This window comes from Dipodomys merriami, unplaced genomic scaffold (assembly GCF_024711535.1).
Source record: "Dipodomys merriami isolate MVZ:Mamm:240054 unplaced genomic scaffold, mDipMer1.0.p SCAF_62, whole genome shotgun sequence".
Classification (NCBI taxonomy): Eukaryota; Metazoa; Chordata; class Mammalia; order Rodentia; family Heteromyidae; genus Dipodomys; species Dipodomys merriami.
The window spans coordinates 1,601,712-1,619,723 of record NW_027206202.1 but is presented as its reverse complement, the minus strand read 5'-3'; the positions used below and the strand labels follow the sequence as shown (position 1 = coordinate 1,619,723).

Genomic DNA, 18,012 nt, shown 5'->3' with positions numbered 1-18,012 from the left:
ATGTTGAAATATACATTTTCAGAAAAGGAATACATTCCCAACACTTTATAGTGATCAGTGCCTACCATTTACTTAACATTTTTTTCTTTCCTTATACTGATACTTTATTATGAAAAATCAAACATAAAGTTTAATGACTTGTAAAGAGAGCACTCATATTACTCCCATACAGATTCTACCATGATTCATACTTGACATATTTTCCCTCCCATCCATCTATTAATCTGCAAGACCTTCCCAAAACTCTTCTTTGCCAGGCACTGGTGGCTCGTGCTTGTAATCCTAGCTACTCAGAGGCTGAGATCTGAGAATGATCCTTTAAAACCAGTCCAGGCAGGAAAGTCTGTGAGACTCTTATCTCCAATGAACCACTAAAAAGCTGCAAGTGGAGCTGTGGCTGGAGTACTAGAGCTCTAGCCTTGAGGAGAAAAAAATAAAAAAAAGCTCAAGGACAGTTCCTGGGCCCTGAATTCAATCCCAGGACTGGCACAAAGCAAAACAAAAAAACCCTCTTTTTTATGAAAGGGGTGACTTAGAGCCGTACATGAACCCCGAGCCTGCACATTCCCTCCTCTTCCAGAAACAGTCTTGTGGGTAAAGAGGGAGCTGAGGAATGAAGGTTTATGGGTCCTTCTCAATGGATAGTTATGGATTTGGAGTTCTCAAGTCTCCTAAGACATCATGGCCGTGTCTATAGGACCATTTTTTTTTCTCCTAAGGTCTGTATAACCAAGGATGGTGTTATAGATTTCTTCTCTCTTTAGGCCCTTCTCTTCCAGGCTGGAGTTCTCTCAACCTAAAGTCCCTGGAACTGATCCATAAGTCCTACTGCCTATCTCCTATATGATTTGCCCTCTGACCTTCTGAGTCCACACAGCCTTCCTAGTGGCAGGAAGGATGGAGCCCAGGGAGAAGCTGGAATAAGCAGTACCAGTCCTTACTGACCAGAAGCTAGGCATTCAGAGCACCCTGCCCCTGCCCTTACAGGTTCACCATCTGGGCCTAAAGAGTCATCCCAGATAGTAAAAGGAGTCCTGCCCCAGGGAGCGGAAATAGGGTGTGGCTCTTGGGTGGTAGATTCTCGGAGAGGAGCCAGACTTGCTGCCAAGGATGCTTCTCCAAGTTCCAGATAAGCATATCCTGGTGACACAATTTTGACCTCATTCTTTTATTGTTACTGTTTTTGGTTTTTACAGGATCTTGCCTTGTAGCTCAGGCTGGCTTCAAATAGATGATCTTAATGCCTCGGCCTCCTGAGTACTGGAATTATAGGCAAGCACCATGACCCATCTTTGGATATTTTGTTTAGTTATGGCCTTGTACTCTCTTTGCCTCCCTCTCCCCCGCCCCTCTCTCTGTGTATGCCAATCCTGGGGCTTGAAGTCAGGACCTGGGTACTGTCTCTGGCTTTTCTGTTCAAGGCTAGTGTTCTACCACTTGTGTCACAGCTCCACCAATGACTTTTTTGGGGTCAGTTGGGCTTGAATTCAGGACTTGGGTGCTGTCTTTGAGCTTCTTTGTGCTCAAGGCTAGCACTCTACCAGCCTAAGCCATTGGGCCACTTCCAGTTTTTGAGTTGTTAATTGGAGTTAAGAGTCTCACTGGGACTTTTTTTTTTTTTTTTTTTTTTTGCCTGGGCTGGCTTCAAACTGCAGGCCTCAAATCTCAGCCTCCTGAATAGCTAGGATTACAGGTGTGAGCCACCAGCACCCAGCCACTTCTGACTTTTTGATGGTTAATTTCCCATAGAAATCTCATGGGCCAACCACAGTGGCTCATGCCACCAGTGCTTCAAAAAAAATGCTTTAAAGTATATTTCCAAATAAACAACAAGATGTCTGTCCTGTTTAGAAAAAGGAAAGAAAGAAAAGTTCTGTGGGGCACTGAATCTTAGTTACTCAAGAAGCTGAGATCTGAGGATTGAGGTTTAAAGACAGCTCGGGTAGGAAAGTCTGTGAGATTCTTATCTAATAAACTATTAAGAAAGCTGCAAGTGCTGTGGATCAAGTAGTAGAGTGCTAGCCTTGAACAAAAAGGCTCAGGGACAGCACCCAGGTCCTGAGTTCAAGTACCACTACTTATGCACAGAAAGAATGTTTTCTTCCTATTTGCTTCCATATCAGTCTTCCACACAAGGAGGAATGAAAAGTCTTACTTAGCATAAATCACATTTGAGAACTTCTTTTTTTTCTCCCCAGTCCTGGGGCTTGAACTCAGGGCCTAGGCACTATCCCTTAGCTTCTTTTGCTCAAGGCTAGCACTCTACCACTTGAGCCATAGAGCCACTTCCAGCCTTTTCTGTTTATGTGGTACTAAGTAAGCAAATTCAGGGCTTCATGTATGCTAGGCAAGCATTCTACCACTAAGCCACATTCCCAGCCATTTGAACATTTCTTTTCTGCTCATCCTTAACTGTTCCCATGAATAAGCCAGTGACTTGGTGAAGTTGTAAGGCCTGTCCCTCCACCCCCTCAGCCCCACAGCCCAGCCCTGTGCGGGCTTATGGTGGGTCATCTCTACTTATTGCTCATGCTCCCCTAGCTACCTGAATCCCTTCCCTTCAGTCCATCTGGTAGCCTCATGTCTGCTCAGAGGATCCCTCCATGGCTCCATGCCCACCTTTCCTCCCAGCTCCTCCTCTTCAAATAGAATTCCTCCTTCCTTTCCCCGGCCTTCCTTGATGCTTCCTACATTGCCCTCCTATGACCCGAATTACTCTTTATAGTCATTTATCTGTGTACTCTGCTAAAGTCCTTCTCAACTAAATTGAGGCTCCTAGCACCCCAGCTGAGTCACCTCTAGAAGGACACCTGGCCAGCTGGGCGTGCTGTGAGGAAATAAGGAGGGTCTGTACCTTTGGTCCTGGCTGCATGGAGACTGTAAGAGGCATCTCCATGGTCCACCTTTCTCCTGTCATTGTCTCTCTTCTTGCAGATTTGGATTTGGGTTTTCCTTGATTTCTTATAGTCTTTTGGAGAAGAAACTGTATTGGGAAGAAGACATAAAGACAATTCTGGGTTGAAGTCCTTCTTTCAACTTTTTTTTTTTTTCTTTTGGTCATGGGGCTTGAACTCAGGGCCTGGGCATTGTCCTTGAGCTCTTTTGTTCAAGGCTAGCACTATACCACTTTGAACCACAGCACTACTTCTGGTTTTCTGGTGGTTAACTGGAGATAAGAGTCTCATGGACTTCCCTACCCAGGCCAGCTTTGAACCATGATCCTCAGATCTCAGGATTATAGGCATGAGCCACCAGTGCGTCACTTCCAGCATTTCTTTATATTATTTTATTTTTTGCCAATCCTGGGGCTTGAGGTCAGGGCCTGGGCACTGTCCCTGAGCTTCTTTTGCTCAAGGCTAACACTCTACCACCAGAGCCACAGTACCACTTCCAGCTTTTTTTTTCTTCTTCTTCTTCTGTTTATGTGATACTGAGGAATCAAACCCGGGGCTTCATGCATACTAGGCAAGCACTCTACCACTAAGCCACATTTCCAGCCTCCAATATTTCTTTAGCTATGTGAACTTAAAAAAAATCGTTTCAGCTGGGTGTTAGTGGCTCACGCCTGTAATCCTAACTACTCAGGAGGCTGAGATCTGAGGATCATGGTTCAAAGCCAGCCCAGGCAGGAAATTCTGTGAGATTCTTTTTTTTTTTTTTTTTTTGGGTCCGGTAGTGGGGCCTGAACTCTGGGCCTGGGCGCTGTCCCTCAGCTCTTCAGCTCAAGGCTAGCACGCTACCACTTAAGCCACAGAGCCACTTCCGGCTTTTTTCTTTTTGCTTATGTGGTGCTGAGGAATCGAACCCAGGGCCTCGAGCATGCAAGGCAAGCGCTCTACCACTGAGCCACCTTCCCAGCCCTTCTGTGAGATTCTTGTCTCCAATTAACCACCAGAAAACCCAAAGTGGTGCTGTGGCTCAAGTGTATATATACATATATATGTGTGCTGAGATCTGAGGATCATGGTTTGAAGCCAGCCCACACAGGAAAGTTCATAAGACTCCTATTTCCAATTAACTACCAAAAAAAGCTGTAAGTGGAGGTGTGGCTTAAGTGGTAGAATGCTAGCCTTAAGCAAAAAAGCTCAGGGAGATAGTGTTTAGGCCCTGAGTTCAGGTCCTGGAACTGGTACACCTCAAAAAATAATAACAATAAATGAAATAAAATGAGAAAATGAATTCTCTCTCAAAGAGTTAGAGTGAAATACAAGTTCTCTACATCAACATGTTCTTTGATAAAAACTATTGGTCTAGAAATGGGTTGGGACCCCACAGTAACAGTATGGGTGTCTACGTCAGTACTAATGTTAGCTCCAGAGACCAAGGCTCAGGACAGGTAAGTAGATGTTGCTAATAACCTTTGTTTTTTGTTTTGTTTTGTTTCGTTTCGTTTTTGTGTCGGTCATGGGCTTGAACTCTGGGCTTGGGCACTGTCCCTCAGCTCTTCAGCTCAAGGCAAGAACTCTACCACTTGAGCCACAGCCCACTTCCAGTATTTTGATGGTTTATTGGAAATAAGAGTCTCACAGACTTTCCTGCCCAGGCTGGCTTTGAACCATGATCCTCAGATCTCAGCCTCCTGAGTAGCTAGGATTATGGGCATGAGCCACCGGCACCCAACAACCTTTGCTTATTTTTTTTTTATTTACCATTTGCTTTTGTGGGAGGGCAGGTACTGGGGCTTGAACTCAGTGCCTCACTCTCTCACTTAGCTTTTTCCTTCAGAGCTGAGGTTTTACTACTACTCAAGCCACATCTCCACTCCTGGCCTTTGGCTGGTTCACTGGAGCAGATAAAAGTCCCTCCGAATCTGTCTGGCTTTGAACCTAGATCCTCAGATCTCAGCCTCCTGAGTAGCTAGAATTATAGACATGAGCCACCAACACTCAGCTTGTCCCGAATTCTTATATTTCTCAGTTGTCTCATCATCTGTGTTGAATATGTTTAACTTTCTCATTCTAGAAGGAGGGCCTAGTTACTCTTGCTTGGAGTAGTTACCAGTTTCCCTCCAGCCAGTTCTTCAATGTGGTTGATCCGTGTGTCTGCCATGTCCACCTGCTTCCTGTGACTAGCTCCCTATGGGACAGCTACATACAACTCGCTTGATTCACCCCCAGAACTTCTACACTCTACATGAACTGTGCAGATATGCCGCAATGACCACCTCTCAGTCACAACGTGACCTCCTGGAAGTTGTGCCTGCTTGCATGAAACCCACCAGGAGTTTGGTTGTGACTCAAAGGCTCCCACCAGACAGACAGGAGGCCTTGAGTTTCATCACCAATACCACCAAACAAAAAACAACCACCACCACCACCCCCCAAAAAAACTCACAAAAACAGTCACCAGGAAATCTGCATGGGGAGCCCCTAGACCACCGGAACAGGGACTCTTTCATCCACTGTTGACCATGTGTGTTCCAAAGAGCACTCCCTGACCAATTGGCACTAAGAAATGACACCAGTGGCTCACACTTGTAATCTACGCCACTCATGAAGCTAAGAACTAAAGATTGAGATTTCAAACCAGCCCAGGCAGAAAAGTCCAAAAGACTCTTATCTCCAATTAACCAGTTTAAAAAAAAAAGCAGGAAGGGGAGCTGTGGCTCAAGTGGTAAAGCACCAGCTTTGAGTAATAAAACTCAGCGACAGTGCCTAGGCTGTAAATTCAAGCGTTGGTAGCAGCACAGTAAATAAATAAATAAGGCTGTCTTTCCTGTAATCAATGTGAGTCTGTTCTCTGTGCTGCTCACCTGCTCCTGCTTCTCAGGGAGCAGAAGGTCAGAAGCACCATCTGGAGAGGAAGAGCTCAGGGTCAAGCACATTACCTCTGTCTGCTAAACCTAAACCTAAACCTAAACTTTTGAAGTACAAAGCAACTTGTCTACTGCATTCTGTTTTGACTCATGTTGTGACCTGGACCACAAGACATGAACTTCTCCTTTGATCGTCTCCCCACCCATGGTTAACTTTGGTCTCCTGTCCCCAAGTGAGCATAGCAGGGCTCAAACATTCCATACTCAATAAGGAAGGCTGAGATGGGAGTTGGATATGCATGGATGATGATGGCTTTGAAGTTGTCTGGAGCTGCTTTTTAAAAAAGTTTTGGTTGGTCCTGGGACTTGACCTCAGGGCCCAGGCGCTGTCCCTGAGCTCTTCCACTCAAGGCTAACACTCTACCACTTGAGCCACAGCTCTGCTTCTGGCATGTTGCTGGTTAATTGGAAATAAGAATATTCACAGACTTTCCTGTTTTGAACCAGAATCCTCAGATCTCAGCCTCCTGAGCAGCTAGGAGGGAGCCACTGGTGCCTGGCAGTTCCTAATGGTCAGGGAGACCATCACTACTGCAAAAGGGTGAGTTCTGAGCTGGGTGTGATGGCTCATATCTGTAATCCAGCACCTGGGAGGCTAAGACAGGAAGATATAGAGTTCTAGGCCAGCCTGGGCTACACAGCGATACCTTAAGCAATAAATGAAAACAAAAAAAAAGAAAGAAAGAAAGAAATGAGCCAGGCATTGGTGGCTCATGCCTGTAATCCCAGCTACTCAGGAGGCTGAGATCTGAGGCTCACAGTTCAAACTCAGCCTGGGCAGAAAAGTCCATGAGACGGTTATCTCCAATTAACCACCAGAAAACTGGACAAAGTACTGTGGCTTAAAGTGGTAGAGCTCTAGCTTTGAGCAAAAATCTCAGGGACAGTGCAGGCCCTGAGTTCAAGCCCCATGACTAACAAACAGTTTTTTTTTTTTAAAAAAAAGGAGTATATTCTGAGTAGAAAGTAAGGAGTAGATAAATTTAGCTGTTGTAATATGACCAGTCATAGTTCCTCAAAAAGCTAAACTTAGAGAGTAATCACATGTCATAGCAATCTACTTATAGATAGATATGCCCAAGATAAACTGAAAACATATGTCCACTCAAAACCTTGCACATGAATTTCCATAACAGCATTACTTACAGTAGCCCAAAGTAGAAACAACTCACAAGCCCATGAAATGATGAATGCATAAACAAAATATAGTATATCTTGCAATAGACTATTATTCAGCTAAAAAAGAGATTTAAAAATTGGGGAAAGAAGGAAGTATTGAAGCATGCTATGGCATAAACAAACCTTGAAAGCATGTTCCATAATGAACAGGCACAGTGGCTTATGCATATAATCCCTGCTTCTTGGGAGTTAAAGATTAGGAGGCTCACAGGTCAAGGCCAATCCAGGCCAAAAAAAAAAAAAAGTTATCCATACCTTATTCCTGCTAATAGCTGGGCAGCTCAGCTCAGCTACACCCAATGGGAGGTATAAATGGGAGGACTCAGATTCCAGTGACCTGGGCAAAAACTTGGTCTGGGAGAATTACTCAAGTGATAGAAAGCCTGCTTAACAAGTCCAAGGCCCTGAGTTCAAAACCCAGGACCATCAAACAAAATTATGTTACATGAAAGAGGCTGGGATGGGACTGTGGCTCAGTGGTAGAGCGCTTGCCTAGCATGCATGAAGCCCTGGGTTCCATTCCTCAGTACCACATACACAGAAAAGGCCAGAAGTGGCACTGTGGCTCAAGTGATAGAATGCTAGCCTTGAGCAAAAGAAGCTCAGGGATAGCACCCAGGCCTTGAGTTCAAGCCCCAGGACTGGCAAACAAAAGGGAGTCTCACTAGGCACTATGTTGAAAATGAACTATACAACCTGTGGATGGGGACCAGGGGAAAAACTGGGATAAAGCTAGGAAGGAGGTGACATTGTCTAAAAAAGAAGTGTCCTCTTTTTTTTGTTGTTTGTTTGTTTTTCAGTTGTGGGGCTTGAACTACTCCCTGGCTCTTCAGTTCAAGGCTAGCTCTCTACCATTGAGCCACAGTACCACTTCTGGTTTTTTGGTGGTTAATTGGAGATAAGAATCTCATGGACTTGGGAGTGGCACTATAGCTCAAGTGGTAGAGTGCTAGCTTGAGTGAAGAGCGAGGGACAGTGCTCAGGCCCAGAGTTCAAGCCCAGGACCGACCAAAAAAAAAAATCTCATGGACTTTCCTGCCTGAGCTGGCTTTGAATCATGATCCTCAGATCTCAGCCTCCTGAGTAGCTAGAATTACAGGCATGAGCCATCACTATCCAGCTTTTGCTTGGCTTTTTGTTCTCATGGCTAGCCCTCTACCATGTGAGCCACGTCTCCACTTCCATCATTTTGCTGATTAATAAGAGAGAAGAGTCTCTTGGATTTGTCTGTCTTGAACTCTGGTCCTCAGAGCTCAGCTTCCTGAGTAACTAGGATGACAGGTCTCAGTCACCGGTGCTGCTGCTCAGTGACTTTTTTTTTTGACCGGTTGTGGGGCCTGAACTTGGGCCTGGGCACTGTCCCTCAGCTCTTCAGCTCAAGGCTAGCGCTCTACCACTTGAGCCACAGCACCATGTCCAGCTTTTTCAGTTTATGTGGTGCTGAGGAATCGAACCCACGGCCTCATGCATGCGAGGCAAGCGCTGTACCACTGAGCCACCTTCTCAGCCCAGCTCAGTGACTTTCTAACTGACACAATGGCAAAGAAATGGGCCCTTGACCAATAGAGCTCATTTTAGGGTTGACAGTGTGTCAAGTGGAGAGTCCTAAAGGGGAGGGCTGTACACTTACAAGTAGCCAGACTTCTTTCTAGAGCTAAACTGTAGCCACCCTGCCATCTTTGCTCCCTTCATTCTGATATCATTAGCTGATATCATTGACACCACAGCACACACACAAATATGGACATGATCATTTACCCACACCGGCCAATTCACTCTGACTTCTGTTCATGAAAAGGAAGTATCTGGCCACACTTGCAGTATACTGCTTCTGCTAGTAAACTTGGCTTGACTGGCTGTTTTTAAGAAATTCAGGCCAGTCCATCCTGGCTGGTTCCCGATAATTTCCTTGGAATGAAGCCCAGAAGTAGACTCATTCTTTAAGAGATGCGAGGTGTATAGACACGCATCGTTTATTCCTGGAAGGCTTCCCTGTATATCACAGAGAGAACTCTATCGTGTCTTTGCCTTTAGAGTAGTCATGGAAGGATTCCAAGACACGGTGTTGTAGCTGAGTACTCTGTGTGTGTGTGTGTGTGTGTGTGTGTGTGTGTGTGTGTGTGTGTGTGTGTGTGTGTGTGTGTGTGTGTGTGTGTGTGTGTACTGGAGTTTGAACTCACTTGCCTGGGTCCTGTTCCTTAGTTCTTTGCTCCAAGCCGATGCTCTAGCCTTGAGCCACAGCTCTTCTTCTGGCTTTTTTGGTGGTGAATTGGACATGATAGTCTTATAGATTTTCCTGTGCAAGCTGGCTTTGAACCTTGAGCTTCAGATCTCAGCTTCCCGAGTAACTAGGATTACAGGTGTGAGGATTACACCAATGCCTGGCTTCCAGAACATTTTCATTTTCTCAGACAGAATACTATACTCATTAAACCTGCACCCCAGCCTCTGGCAATGCCCATTTCGCTGTCTCTATATGAACCTAACGACTCTGTAAACACCTCCAGTAAGGATCAGCCCGAGGCACTTGTCCTTTTGTGAATGGCTTATTTTACTTACCAGAATATTTTCAAAATTCATGTATATTGTAGCACGTATTTGAATTGCTTTTTAAATTTTTTTTGCAGTGCTGGGGATCCAACCTATAGACTTTCATATGCTAGATAAGCACTCTGTCACTGAGGTAACAGCCCCAGTCTTTGTTTTTTTTTGAGACAAGATCGTAAGATGCAGCCCAGGTTGCCCTTGAACTCAAGATCTTCCTGTCTCAGCCTCGTGATTTTCAGGGATTATAGACTTCTGTTCCCATATCCAGCACATTCACCTCTTTTCTTTCATTTTCTTTTCTTTGTTTTAGATCTAAGATGGGAACTTGATCTTGGTACCTGACACTTTGGCTCATTGGCTAGTACATTACCAACTGAGCTACGCCTCCAACCCCTCTCTTTTCAAAAATGAATACTCCGTTGCTTGAGAAAACTACATTTTTTAAAAATCAACTCACATTGCAGGGGACATTTGGGCTGTTTCTACTGTCATGAGCTGTTATGACCAGAGCAGCTGAGAACATAATGCACAAATAACTGTTTTCAATCACTACTTTCAGTTCTTGAATGTGTATGTACAGAAACAGAATTTCTGGGTAGTATGGTTTTAGTTTTCTTTCTTTCTTTCCTTTTTGTTCAGTTACTGGGGCTTTAACTCAGAACACTCTCACTTGGATTTCTTGCTCATGGTGGGTGCTCTACCACTTGAGCCACACCTCCAGTTCAGCATTTCACCGGTCAATTGGAGATGGAATCCCTTGGACTTTTCTGTCTGGGCTGGCCTCAAACTGTGATCCTCCAGGTCTCAGCCTCCTGAATAATTAGGATGACTGATGCCTAACCAGTCTACTGCTTGGGGTTATTTTTCAGATAGGTGGGACACGTTTGCAGAGATCAAGTGGTCTGGATAGAACAGGACAGACATGGGGCAACCTCCCAGGATTGGACAGTAAGAGTGAACAGGCCAGCGTCTCTGCATTCTTTCGAGGTGAGTGCTCTGGGGTCTGGGGCTCACTGTGCGGGTGAGACTGAGTTCAACAGAGCCATTGCTCATTGGGGCCCCACCTTACCCAGGAAATGGTTCCTCACCACAGTGACCACATCCCACCCCCAGATTGCCTTGGAAACGCTCTACTGAGGGCAGGAGGCGCTGGGGTGCCGTTGCCTAGCAACAGGTGGTAGCCACCCTTCCGGCCCTCATTTGAGACTAGCCCTCAGCCAGCCACCCCGCTGCCTGGCAGGATGCACTGGGAAGAGCCACTCTGAAGGGAGAGCCAGGGACTGATCCAAGGTGAGGTGAGGGGTACGGAGACCCCACCCATGAGAGGGCTTCTGAGGCTGGAGGAAGGTGGGCAGGGCCAGGAGACTGAGACAGGGACCAGAGGCTGGGACCATGCCGGGGTGGCCCCTGAGATCTGGCAGAGCTGCAGTGAATTCTAGAAATCAAGAAGAGGGGAAGGGGAGAAGGCCAAGTAGAAGGCCGGCAGGGGTATCAGAAGAAGGGGTACACATACAGGAAGGGACTCGAAGGAGACATTTCTTCTCATTTCTTCTCTTTCCCACTTCCTCCTTAAGCTAAGATCGAGGGAGCAGCTGTGGAGCCTTTTGTCGCAGGCACCCGGGGTGGGGTGGCCGGAGAGGCCTTCGGAGGGCCCAGCTCCAGGTCCCGGCACAGTTCTGCCTGGCCTCTGGCTACACTTTCCCTCCTCTTGGATCCATTTGGCCCCTGTGTCTGAATCCTATGCACCCTGACTCTCTTGTGCTTTCTTTTTTGCTTTTTTTTTGAGGGTGTATGCATGCCAGCAATGGGGCTTAAACACTAGGCCTGGGTGCTCTCCCATTTTCACCCAAGCCTGGTGCTCTACCACTGGGCCCACAGCTCCATTTCCGGCTTTTTTTGTGGTTAATCAGAGATAAGAGTCTCATCGACTTTCCTGCCTGGGCTGGTTTCAAACCATGATCCTCAGATCTCAGCCTCCTCAGTAGCTAGGATGACGGGGGTGGGGGGGGTGGGGGGGTGTGAGCCACTGGCTTGGTGCTCATGCTTGAACACTTAGGGTGTGGGGGGGCTCCCTCCTGCCCCCCAAACACAATGTATGTGTGCCTTAGCTGCTTCCTCTTCCCTCCCCTCCCCATCTTGTGTCTCCCAGATGCCTTTGACTCCAGAGCAGCCCTTGGGGTACACGGAAGATCTCCCCATGTCCGAGGCAGCCTTGTGGCCCCCGCTCCCCTGCGGGCCCTGCATCCCCATCATGCTGGCCCTGGCCTCCCTGGCCGCCTTCTTCATCGTGACCACAGCTGTGCTGGCCGAACGTCTGTTCCGCCGCTCGCTGCGCCCCGATCCCCACCAGCGCGCGCCCACCCTGGTGTGGCGCCCCGGAGGAGAGCTGTGGATCGAACCCACGAGCACCGCCCGAGAGCGCTCGGAGGACTGGTACGGCTCTGCGGTGCCCCTGCTGATGGACAGGGGTCTGGAAACTCCTGCCCCCGGGGCCTCCATGGAGGCCCGAGCTACGGCCCCCCCTCCCCCTTCAGCCCCACACCCTGCTCCAGGCAACTTGGGAGGGCCAGTCTGCAGAGGTACCTTTGGGGAACCCCAGCTCTGGGAGGAGACACCCCCCACCACGGGCCTGGTGAGCTGGATCGGGCCTGAATTGAGACCAGAGGCCAGTGGGACACACGAGCCCCCCCAGGCCTGGAGGCAGAGGCCCGGCAGCCCCGAGCCTGATTGGAGTCTGCAGCCTCGGGTCACCCTGGAGCAGATCTCGCAGTTCTGGAAGCGGGAAGGCCGGACCAGTGTGGGGTTCTGAATCCAGGGCCTCCAGGACTGGCTGCCCAGAGATTTCTTTCTAGAAAGGGCTTCACTGCACAGAAACTTCTAGGCTGCAGCCTTCAAGCGGATCTGGAGGTTTGATGCACCTGCCAGGCCTCTTAGGCCTGGATTGCCATTCTGCTGGCCCTGCACGGTGAGCAAGCTTGAGTGTGCATCAGCCTGGACTCCAAGAAACTGCCCAGCAGAGCCTCGGTTCAGTTACCCAGGCTGCGGCTCACAGGGCCAGAGACAAAGCGGACTCCATGCCAGAAATCACAGCGGAATGCCCAAGTGAGAAAATGTATCCAGACCGGCAGGAAAGCACATCTAATCCACCATCTTCCACCTTCCATCCACAGGTAGCTAAGTTACCCTTATCACAGTGAAAGCATCCCTGGGATGTTGCCCAGATTATGTGGTGGGGACAGGTGTCAGCAGTGTTGGCAGGAGATGGCAGGAATCCAGCTTTCCAGAGCTGCAGTTCTTGTCTCTCCCTAGCTGTTCATCCTGCCACTCACCAGGGCCACTGAGAGGTTGGTTCTCCAGGAAAATACACACAGAGGGTAAGAGTAGGCAGAGGAGCCTCTGTGCCTCTCTGCGCATGTGTGCACACACAAGCGCGTACCAGGGCTTAAACTTTGGGCCTCATGCTCTTGTTTGGCTAGTTTGCTCAAGGCTGGTGCTCTGTTACGTCAGCCACACCTCCACTTCTGGCCTTCTGCTAGTTAATTAGAGGTAAGAATTGCTCAGCTTTGTCTGCTTGGGCTGGCTTTGTACCTCCATCCTCCGATCTCTCAGCCTCCTGAGTAGCTAGAATTACAGGCATGAGCCACCAGCACCCAGCTGCTAAGGAGCCTTTACAAATGAACCTTGGCTTTGACCCAAATGGCCACAAGGACTTGCTGAGTGCAGCTGGCTGGGCCTTTTTTTGCCTCTGGTTTTCATCTGGAATCAAAGACCAGCAGGCTCTTCCATCTATCTGCTTAAAGGAGCACACGCTTCTGCCTTCTAGATCTTACCATTCACGGTGAGGAAAGCTTAGGCCAGAGATTGATTCAGTGTGAAAAAGACCTTAGTTCCAAGGAAGGGAAGCTTCTAGATGGGGCATTTGACCAGACAGGAAGGTTGGCTTTCTTTTTTTTATCTTGTGCCAGTCCTGGGGCTTGAACTTAGGACCCAGGCACTGTCCAATCTCCACTGTCCCTTAGCTCTTTCACTTAAGGCCAGTGTTCTAACACGAGCAACAACTCTACTTCCAGCTTTTGGGTGGTTTTTGGAGATTAAGAGTCTGATAAACTTTCCTGCCTAGTCTGGCTTTGAACTACAATCCTCAAATCTCAGCTTCTCAAGTAGTTAGGATTACAGGCGTGAGCCACTGGAGTTTGGCTCAGTTTTGTTTTTTCTGATCACACTCTAGCTTGGCTTTTTCTGATCAAGGTTAATACTTTACCAGTTGAACCACAACTCCACTTGTTGCTTTTTTGCTGGCTAATGGAGAGAAGAGCCAGCTCTCAATCTCTTGAGTAGCTAAGGTTATAAATGTAGCTAGCCATGCTCAATTGAAGCAGGTTTTGCTTGTAATGATCTACCCTATAGAAATGCAGTACAAATATCTGCACTCCCACTTTAAGAGAGGAGCTAGGGAAAGGGGTTTCCATTCTGTGGGTTTCTGATTTCCTAAACTTTAGTCATAAATATAAGGTAATTTGCCACATTTGTTTACCACCTATATTGTTATTTACATTATATATTTCTTTATGTTGGCTATTTGCTTAATAAATTTGTTTTGAAGGGAATATCTGCTTTACTTCTATGAATGGAAAATCGGTATCACTTTCCATAAATAAAAGGTGTAATATGGAAATATGATGTAGACAGGAGCAAATATACAAATGAAATAATAAAGACAAATACAACGTAGGCAAAGTTTATTATGTTCTTAGTAGACACTGCCTGCTGGAAGTATTCACCGTAGACTCTGGGTGTTTTTTGTTGTTGTTTGTTTGTTTATTAAAAAAGGATGAAGCCAGGTGCCGGTGGCTCACGCCTATAATCCTAGCTACTCAGAAGGCTGAGGTCTGCAGATCACTGTTCAAAGCCACCTCCAATTAACCACTAGAAAATGGGAAGTGGTGCTGTGGCTCAAAGTGGTAGAATGCTAGCCTTGAATGTAAAAGCTCAGTGACAGCACCCAGCCCTGAGTGCAAGCCCCACGATTGACCAAAAAACAACAAAAACAAAAAGGATAAACTGGGTGCAGTACACACTTCTAATTCTAGCACTGGGGAGGCAGAGGCAAGAGGGTTGAGACTTCCAGGCCAATCTGGGCTTCATGGCAATAGCTGATTTAAAAGATGAAAGAGGGTAAGTGCTGATGGCTCACATGGAAAGCTACTCAGCATCAGCACCAACCCAGAAAACCACTTGGACACACAGTCATGTAGAAGAAGCATTTAATGTCAGCTAGAGACTGTCAGGGTATCTTTCGTGGGACAGAGAGTAGCCAACTGCTCTCACAGTCTTAGAGGTAGCGATAGTGTCAGAAGTCAGGGTCTGGGGCCGGAAATCTTTGTAGGCCCAGCTGGACACTGGAGATTTCAGACAGCCAGGGCAGGACATTCAATAGCTGGCTCACAGCCAGGGAAAACTATGGCAGAGACAATACATTCTATATGTAGCACGTAGCAAAGTCGATAGATGTCATGTAGCCAGGGGAAACATCCCAGAGCAGAGACAATACATTTTATAGCTGGCAGGTTGCAATTATCCACTAGAAGCAGCGTGAGCCCAGGACTAGCATCTGGACTCCATTGCTGATACATTGGGGGCCCATGGGAATAAACAACTGTGGCCAGGCCTAGCTGGTGAAGGACCCAGGGCGAAGGCTGTCAACCCAAAATCGGGGTGAAGAAGTTTACTTTATACTCAGGAGGCTTAGATCTGAGGATCCTAGTTCAAAGCCAGCCTTGAGAAGAAAAAAAAAAATCTTGAGACTCAGCACCAATTAGCCAGCAAAAAGCTGGAAGGGGAGGTGTGGCTCAAGTGGTAGAGTCTTGCCCTTAATCAGAAAAGTGAAGGGAGAAGTTGAGGCCCTGACTTCCAGCCCAGAATGAGCATATCAACAAAACAAAATAACAACAAACAAAACCACAACTAACCCTTTTCTCTTTTATCAGTTAATTGTCTCAGCCATTTCCTTACAGTAGTGGAAATGTACTAAGTTACGACGTGTCTTTCTAAGAGAGTCTGAGGCTGCTTCCCCCAAGGGTATTTCAGAACTATTATCAACCTTAAACCACATGATTAATTTTATTTGGGTTTTCCATTCCATTGAGATGGCATAATTTGAACTGCAAATTCAAACGGAGGCCAACTTTTGGATATAAATTCTGAGGGGTCATGTCTTGTTAGCATCAGTTCTCAGGGGGAGATGAATAAAGTCTTTATGCCTCATTTTCCATCTCTAGGTGGGTGCAAAAATCCAACGCCTCTTTATAACCAAGAACCAAACAACAACTCAGTCGGTTTTCCATTTCCTCTTCTTGTGTGCTTTCAGGAACTTGCTTTTTTTTTTTTTGCAACTTGACTGTGTGTATCTTAAAGGATGTTTGCTTAATTTTATGTGGCATATCTACCTGGTTTATAGGAAGCATGTGTTTGACAAGTTATTTCACTCCCTATATACATCCCACAAAATAAACTATTTCTTCCTATAAACACATTTCAAATCTCTCCTATCACGTGCTGGGTATGGCGGGGTACACCTTCAGTCTCGGCTATTTCAGAGACCGAAGTAGGAGACTGAAGAGTTCAATAAAACAGCCTGGCAACAGGGTGAGACCCCACCTCAAAAACAAATATCCCCCCCCTTAAAATCAACAACAAAAATGACTTCTTTTGCAGTATTGGGGTTTGAACTCAGGGCCTCATGCTTACTAAGCAGATGTTCTACTACTTGAACCACAACTCAGAACCCATATTCTTTCTTTTTTTTGGGGGGGGGTCCGGTCGTGGGGCCTGAACTCTAGGCCTGGGCACTGTCCCTCAGCTCTTCAGCTCAAGGCTAGTGGTCTACCACTTGAGCCACAGCGCCACTTCTGGCTTTTTTCTTATGTGGTGCTGAGGAATCGAACCCAGGGCCTTGAGCATGCAAGGCAAGCGCTCTACCACTGAGCCACCTTCCCAGCCCCTCCCATATTATTTCTTTATCCTTCACATCTAGCATCACTCATTTCCTTCACGGCTCATCTTCTAGGGAGAGCTGACCACCTAGAGTCTATATATTTCCAGAAGTCCACTGAAACTGCTTTTACCAAAATCACAACCTTGAGCACTCATTCATTTATGGTGGGTGCTCTACCACTTGATCCATACCACTACTTCTGGTTTTTGCTGGTTTTGAAATAAGAGCATTTCAGACTTGTCTCCCCCTGGCTAGCTTTGAAGAATTATCCTCAGATCTGAGTCTCTTGAATAGTAGAATTGTAGGCATGAGTTCTTTCCCTTTTTCTTTCCTTCCTTCCTTTTCTTCCTCCTCTTTCCTCCTTCCTTCTTTCCTTCCTCAATCTCTCCCTTCTCCCTCCCTTCTTTCTCTCTCTTTTTTTTTCCTATGTCAGTCCTGGGGCTTGAACTCAGGACCTAAGCACTGTTCCTGAACTTTTGTGCTCAAGGCTAGTGTTCTACCACTTGAACCACACACAACTTCATTTCTTGCTTTTGGTGCCTAATTGGAGATGAGTCTCACAGACTTCCTACCAAGCTGGCTTCCAACTGTGATCCTCAGTCTCAGCTTCCTGAGTAGCTGGGATGACAGACATGAGCCACCGGCATGTGGCTCCTTTCTTCCTTATAGTCTTTCCTCCCTTCCTCCCTCCCTCCCTCCCTGCCTTCCTCCCTCCCTTCCTTCCTTCTTTCTTTCTTTGGATAACCCTATCTAATACCCACTAGATGCTCCCTGCTCTGTCTTCTCAGTGGCGGGACTGTAGACATGTACAACGTGCCTGGAATAGTTCTTTACTAATGTTGCTAGTAGAGCTCCTGAGGCTTTGAGCCAAAGAACTGCAAAACAGGAAGGAAGCTACCCTTCCCACCAAACTAGATATGTGTGGTGATATGCACACACACACACACACACACACACACACACACACACACACACACACACACACACACGAAATCCCACTTTCCTCAGGATAAAACTGGTGTTCACAGTGATTGGTGTAGATTCATTCATTCACAGCATCGTGGGCAGGTTTCCTTCAGTCCGTACCATTTGGTCTCAGTGGCTTAGGGCCGCCAAAAGCAGTGCTTAAGTGTTGCTGAGAAACTGGCAGAATGACTTATCACTCCACTCAGGAAGTCATTAGAAGCAAATGCAGAGGTGCTGAAACATTTATGAAACTTTACCCACTCTATTGTCTTAGAGGGCCATCGATAAGTAATGTGTGTGTGCACAACACAACACCACAGGTGAATCTTCTTTAAATCTAAAAATAGAGCTGGGCACCAGTGGCTCATGCCTGCCACACCCTAGCTACTCCAAAGGCTGAGGTCTGAAGATCGCGGTTCAAAGCCAACCGGGGCAGGAAAGTCCATGAGACTCTTATCTCCAATTAACCACCAGAAAACCAGAAGTGGCACTGTGGCTCAAAGTGATAGAG

At 46.9% G+C, this 18,012-nt stretch overlaps 1 protein-coding gene across 1 annotated transcript; it reads left to right on the top strand.

Annotated features, from left to right (window-relative positions):
* Window positions 1-10,705: 10,705 nt before the first annotated feature.
* LOC138814979 (transmembrane protein C16orf54-like) lies at window positions 10,706-16,036 on the top strand. Its single transcript, XM_070004145.1, has 2 exons — window positions 10,706-10,831; window positions 11,691-16,036. The coding sequence occupies exon 2, from the start codon at window positions 11,691-11,693 to the stop codon at window positions 12,348-12,350; it is 660 nt and encodes a 219-aa protein (XP_069860246.1). The 5' UTR covers window positions 10,706-10,831; the 3' UTR covers window positions 12,351-16,036.
* The last annotated feature ends 1,976 nt before the right edge of the window (window positions 16,037-18,012 follow it).